The sequence below is a fragment of the Monopterus albus genome, unplaced genomic scaffold (genome assembly GCF_001952655.1).
Source record: "Monopterus albus unplaced genomic scaffold, M_albus_1.0 scaffold329.1, whole genome shotgun sequence".
NCBI classification, from domain to species: domain Eukaryota; kingdom Metazoa; phylum Chordata; class Actinopteri; order Synbranchiformes; family Synbranchidae; genus Monopterus; species Monopterus albus.
In genome coordinates this window covers 382445-389621 of record NW_018128209.1, presented here as the reverse complement: position 1 = coordinate 389621, position 7177 = coordinate 382445, and the positions used below count along the sequence as shown (strand labels likewise).

At 39.2% G+C, this 7177-nt stretch overlaps 1 protein-coding gene across 2 annotated transcripts in view; it reads right to left on the bottom strand.

The window, feature by feature from the left end:
- Positions 1–7177, bottom strand: part of csmd2 (CUB and Sushi multiple domains 2) — a 366263-nt gene that overhangs the window by 336706 nt on the left and 22380 nt on the right. For both annotated transcript variants that reach the window (XM_020624534.1, XM_020624535.1), the window contains exon 2: positions 3907–4123. In XM_020624534.1, coding sequence (XP_020480190.1) covers positions 3907–4123 — 217 coding nt within the window. The remainder of the gene's footprint in view (positions 1–3906; positions 4124–7177) is intronic.

Genomic DNA, 7177 nt, shown 5'->3' with positions numbered 1-7177 from the left:
AACCAATGATGGTAAGATGATGTCATGGGGTAGGACTAGATAAGTCTGACTTCTTCCTACTCCATTCAAGCATGTACTAGGTATAAGCAAATTGATAATGTATTTGTGGATATGTGTGAAATTATGTGTGTTGACATATTGACTGTCATTACATGTTTGAAAGAATCAAATCAAATCAAATCAAATCAAATATTTCCTCTGTTAACATAATTCAAACAAGTTATCCCCTAAAGAAAATTATGTTGGTTTTACACATTATCATTGTGTGGGACTGATGTACACATTACAATGAAGTAAATCCAACAAATCTTTTTTTTTCAGTGTGCAGATCATATTTCATTACCAATTTATGCAGAAAACCAGGGAATTGCAAACAGTGCCATTTCCTTTTTGTGCAACTGTATAATAGAAAGCAGGTGGATAAGATTTTTGAATTGCTGTTTTAATTACTTATGTTAGAAAAGGTGATTTTATAATGACCATAGTTTTGCTGCAGTTCGGCCCGTTCCTCTGTGAATTAGTTGATAGCTTCCACAACACTAAAGAACACAATGCACTAATCCACTGAGTCACTACACCACCTCTGAAAATGAATCCCCTGCATAATTAACACCAATCAAGTACAGACAGTAGATTGTGTTTGCAAACACTATCAATACATACATTTTTCCTGTTTTTCCATTTCAAACAAATGAAACTTCCATTGAATTTTCCTTCCTGCTTCCCAGCAGTCAATTGGCATTGGCACTTTAATGAAGTGCTGTAGCAACAGGATGCAGACTCACAAAACAAACTGCTGAGGGGGAGCACACACTCAGAAACACATGCCAGTGTGCATACATACGTACTTAAGAACACAAGCACACATAGCTGAAATGATTTGTAAGCTGGCATTCCCCTGATAACAACAATTTTCTTTGCTTTACTGCAACAGCAATGAATAAATTAATGGTAAATAAACAAATCTAAAGAAAAGTGACTGCTTTGAAAACTAAATCGAAGGTGATCATTTGAATATGAAGTAAGGCAAACATTTATTCTTGATGACTACTTGAGATTAAAGGGAATATTCTCAACTCTACAACCTACATACATGAAAGGCTGATCAAACACAACATGAAGGACACAAAATGAAGAACAGGCAAAAGAGATAAGATGTTAAAAAATAGGTGAAGAGGAAATGAGGGGGGTGAGAGAGATATTACAGAGAGAGGAGCAAGAGAGATCGAAAGAAAATTACTTTTGACACAAGCAGGAGAGGACAGGGCTGAATTATCAGATGTGCATCTTTGTGTGTGTATAAATATGTGCCTGTGAATGTGTGCGCACGGTGTAAGTGGGTTTGTGTGTGAGTATAGATACACATGCATGTTCACACAGGCTGCTGTTGACTGGTGAGAGCTGTTTCAAGCCCTTTCCCAGTCTTTCCCAGCTCACTCAAAGGTAAAGTTTGAAGTTTCACTTTTACAAAATGTCTCATTTGAAATTAAAAGGAACTCTTGTCAAATACAGCACAGGCAGCCTTTAAAGAAAACCCTTGTTCTCTATAAAAACAGTGCTACTGCTTCTCTGTTTCTTTCATTTTTCAGTATTTTTCTCTCTTCTCCCAACAACCTTTCTTCTTTTTTCAAATGCTTGATCTTTCCCCTCACTTATTTTCAAAGCACTTAGACGGTGAGAGTGGAACGCTGTCTGCCGTCCCACTGGAGCATCAATATACAACAGAGCCCAGGGGTCCAAACAGGAGAAAAGCTGAGGAGAGCAGCGCAACACCAATCCATAATGGATTTACTTCTTGCTTTCATTTGCTTTCTGCAGAGAGGTGCAACAGAGGCACAACTGGCACAGAATGAGAGGAGAGACTCAGGGATGGGACGGGGCAGAGAAGAGGTGAGCAAGAAATACAGTACTGACAGGAAGCAACACAGAGGCCAGCAAAACCTCAAAACGGTGTCAATAACAAAAGGATATTTCTTTCATCTGTCTCTAGTGAACTGCACAACATATGTCTTAAAACTTTGGCAAGGCTAAGCTCATAGCAGAAGGTGAAATTAAAAGCAGCTTTGGTATAGCTTCAGCAGATCAGATGCAGAAATTGTCCCTGATTAACTTAGTCTGTAAGTGAGGTTCTGACAGGTATTAGACTTGAAGTGGTTAAAGCAAACAGAATATAATCAGAATATAGTTAATAGTTACTAATAGTTAATGCACAACATGTAGTATGGAATACACTCTGTTAGGGTGAACTTTTTGTTCTTTTGTACTGGTCTCTGCAAGGAGTTTGGGCGCCAGACCTCCTGTTGTTTAGCACAGTTTGCAGGGGGTTCCCAAAAATAGAGAAGCGTGACCAAGGGTGGAGGCCCGGGTGGACACCAGGGTGGACAATCACAGGAAGTGGGGGACTGCAATATAGTTAGCAGCAGAATTGATCAGGGGTGCGGGTGTGAAGATTCGAGAAGAAGACTAGACCGGTGGCTGACGGCCTGACCGCCTCTGCAGAGACTCAGACTGACACAGGAGATTCTGTTTCTTGCCCTCTCAATCATAATCATAAAATATTGTTCAATAAATGATAATTGGCACTGCAGTGATTTTCCTTGTGTATTGATTCTCCCCACGAAAGACTGCAAACAACAATATCCCGAAATACATAACTTCATCAATGAATAGCACTTCTCTTGCTGTATCTTATATTGTAATTGCAGCTTTTACAAACAGAAGTCTGTCTCCTAAGATGGCAATTCAGCCTAAGAACATTTATTTCTAAAATCCTGAATGGTTGAAAATGTGTAAATGTAGTGAGCGTGAAACTCTGCAAAGCAGAGAGCCAATATTTCAGTTTGAGATGTTAGTGCAAGGCAGCACTTTCTGAGGGTGGTAAATTGATAGTTGTATGAGCAGATAAGACTGTTGATTCAAATTATTTATTTGCCTCTTCACACTCAAGTGGGCTGCATTTCATTTTACTTGTAGCTCTGAAGCACAAAATGCATCCAGCATCCCAGTGAATATTCTTGAATGCAGTCATAGTGTGCACAGAGTCTTGTATTAGCAAGCAAAGGATCTGCTGCGACTGGCTCTGAATGCATCCGATTATAATTTTCCAGTTTCCAAATACCTCTAATCAATTACCTTTACTCCTCTATGTACACTTTCAGTCCTTTATAAAACTTTCAACTGGGGGATCATGGGTTTGACCATCTTTTAAATTGGTCATAAAACTGTACGTGAGATGTGGGAAAACAATGACATCACCACAATAAAATCTGATGAAGCAAGAGATGAGTAGTCTGAAAAACAGGCAAGTTGTAAAAAAGAGAAATTAGCCAGATTAGCTACCTCCTTATACAGACATAAAACTAAATGTTAGTGCAACTGAAATGTCACTACTGAGCCCCTCTCTGCACAAGAAAACTGCACACACAGAACTATGATGAGTAACGTAAATCACAGCTGAATCTGTGAACTTGGGTGTGTGTTTGCTTCATCTTGAATTTCCAAATTAGTTTTGCTAACCTGGGGGTTTATTTAAAACTTGTCTAATCATCTGACTGCTTGTGTTATTGGTTGTACTTTCAGTGTGTTCCCAGATCCCAGCCCTTTATTACACCCCGTTTTGCCTGTGGGACACTAACATTAGTTAGAACGTTCATGGACTGCTTTTTCTTCCAAATGCTCCACAATATTTCAATACATAAGATTTGCATCTTTGTGGTCCTTCGATTATTCAAAAGAACTCTCTCACCTCGCACCTCTCAGTATACAAGTAAAACCTTAAAAATACAGGGCCTGTGTTTATTCAAAACAGTCTGGCTTGGTTTTCAGTGCATTTTATGATGAGAGCATAAATATCTCTGTCAGTGTTAAGGTCAAATAAAAAACCCAATCATAAAAAAATTTCTTTACCGTGTCCGCAGGTTCCCAGGGCTGGGTGGCCCGTCATATACCGACAAGATATCAAAGTCCTCCTCTAGGGCGAAGCCTTGAAACACCAGCTGTATCCGGTTGTGCTCCAGTGCCACAATCACCCATGTACAGTTGGCATAATTAGGATAACCGTAAGGGTAGCCTGGGCTCTCTATTGTCCCATTTGGACTGTGTAGTGTATAACTGCAGTTCTGAGCTGTGAAGAGAAAAAGAAATAGATGGTTATTAAAAAGGTGTAAAGCGTGTAAGAGTGGTTACCAGTGAGTAAATATCAGACATATTAGAATATTTAAAACCAAAAAAGACACTCTTCTAGATCCAAGAACACACACATCCAAACACACATCCACAGTAAAATGGTTTGTACCAAGTGCTGCAACATCCATTACCACCTACAAGCATGCAGCATAAGCCATTAATACAGCAGAGCTAAATGGCTCAACCTCACCCAGCTTTCCCCACCTCCATCATCACATACTTGTTCACTCATTGGCCCTTTCACCACATTAGTAATAGGTTCTCACATTATACATGACATAGCTGGAGGAGAGAAGATGGGGGGGCACAAAAAATGGGGGGAAAAGGAAACACACACTTCAGTACTACATTAACTAGCCTCATCACAGCAGCCTCTCATACTGCCTTCAATCTTCAGTTTGTATTGTATGTATTGCTTATCTGTCAATAGTGAGCTTGGGTTGGATGTGTGGAGTACAGGCCTTGTGTGCATGTGTTTTTAATCCCTGAGCTAAATGACTTGTCTTCAACTGGTCTGAGCACAGATGAGACTTTTAATCAATGTTAGGGCTTTAGTTTAGTAATTAATCTCAAATGTGTACTGGTACCGGATGCGTGATCATACTGTACTTATTTTGTGCAGCTCTGCATCTGGTTAGTGTGTTTTGAGTGTTATTGTACAAATGAAAGTCTGCATGAAAAGCTAAGGACACATTCATGTGTTCTTGCTGGGTTATGGTCATCACAGTTAATGTAACAGTTAATTTTCATGTTCCAGACAGCTAAATGTGAACAGTGTGTCCAGTCAGCTGCCAGTCTGCCACTGCAGGTGACCAAAAGATAACTTCTGATTACAGTGGACAATCACACTCTATAGCCTTATGCGCTATAGCTTTTTAATTCAGACAGCGGAAATGTCCTTTGCAAAATAATAATAATAATAATATAATAAAAAATCCTCATAGGAGGACTAAATTAAAATGTTCGACAAGCATGCATGCTATTTATACAAATGATCTGTAGTTGTCTGTGTTTATTTGGCTCACAAACCTGAATAATAATGAAGCTTGATTAAAAGGTAATTAGGAGAGTATAATTGGAGGACATCTGCTATCTGCATAACTCACATTATTCAGCAACACAAATAATGCAGTGCTCACAGTAGATGAGATTTTTGTTTTGTTCAATTATATCTATATAACTGTGTAAATTTTTATGATGAGTCAATGCATGGAAATGAGCTAAAATACTTCAGGGCATTAAAAAGAAATAGAGAAAAAAGAATAGAGTCAACACACTGCAGCTTTGAAACATGTAACAGGTAAGACTGTTTTGCTAAATCCCTCCAGGGGTAATGTGTGTATCCCATATTGAATTCTTGTGGAACACAGATTCTGTTCCCAAACCTCAAAATCCATCTAAATTTTCATTCTGAAATGTGGCTCATGTCTGAAAAACAGCAGGGATTTATAGGTAATCAGGCACCGAGCATGAAGAGAAGACAACAGAAAAAAAGGGACAAATTTTTATTCCTCTCAGTCATACTTACAACAGAAATAGATATTTTTTTTGTAAAGCACAAAGAGAAAAAGAGAAGAAGTGACAAAAAATATGCATAAACACTGGTTCACCAGATGAACAAATGTGGCACTTATTTTCACCATTGTTATTAAGGGGCATGTTTAAGATTTCTAGGCCTACATGCCACATCAGGGTATTTATGAATCCTGAAATGCCACAGGAAAAACACCAGCTGAATCACACACATACACACCTGCATACAAACAAACAAAACCAATATTAGCTTTACATCTCAGGTAGCTACCTCTTAGCCATCACTTTTCAATGCCTCATATGTGCATGACCTCTTCCAAAGCATGCTAATATGGTACATGTGCATTTGAACCTTGACCACTTAAATACAATTAAGCTCGATGAATAGGTTTACATTGAGAGTTCAGCTCTTTGTTTTGTGTTGAGATCTCCAAGTGTGTGAATTCTTAGGAAAAAAACATAGGAGGGAATGAATAAAACTGTGTATAATGTGATCAAAAGTAAGTGAATATGCCCTACAGACAGGTGACAAACTAAAGGGAAAAACCTGAATAACTGAGTGGTCTCTTCCAGTATGACAATGAGCCCTTAGTGAACAAGGGGCCACTGAATGGTATGAAAAGCAGGTGAATCATATACTATGGCCTTCATAGTCAGATCTCAACCCAGCTAAACATCTATAGAAGATTATGAACCAACATGTTAGACAGTGTCTCCACCACCATCAGCAAAACACCAAATAAGAAAATATCTTTTGGAAGAATGGTGTTTGTCCCTTCAGTAGAGTTCACAGACTTGTAGAATCATTGCCAAAGTGTATTGAAACTGTTTAGGCAAAACATGGTGGCCTGATACTTTATGCTGGATTGTCCTTCAATTTGCCACCTGTCTGCATATACACTATATTTCCCAAAAGTATTCGCTCGCCTGCCTTCACATGCACATGACCAACAACCAATTCTTAATCCATAGGGTTTAATATTATCTTGGCAAACCCTTTGCAGCTATAACAGCTTCAACTCTTCTGGGAAGGCTGTTCACAAGGTTTAGGAGTGTGTTAATGGGAATTTTTGACCATTCTTCCAGAAGCGCATTTGTGAGGTCAGACACTGATGTTGGAAGAGAAAGCCTGGATCTCAGTCTCCCCTCTAATTCATCCCAAAGGTGTTCTATCGGGTTGAGGTCAGGACTCTGTGCAGGCCAGTCAAGTTCTTCCATACCAAACTCACTCATCCATGTCTTTATGGACCTTGCTTTCATATTGGAACAGGAACGGGCCACCCCCAAACTGTTCCCACAAAGTTGGGAGCATGAAATTGTCCAAAATGTCTTGGTATGCTGAGGCATTAAGAGTTCCTCTCACTGGAACTAAGGGGCCAAGCCCAGCTCCTGAAAAACAACGCCACATCATAATCCCCCCTCCACCAAACTTTACACTTGGCACAATGCAAGTGGACAA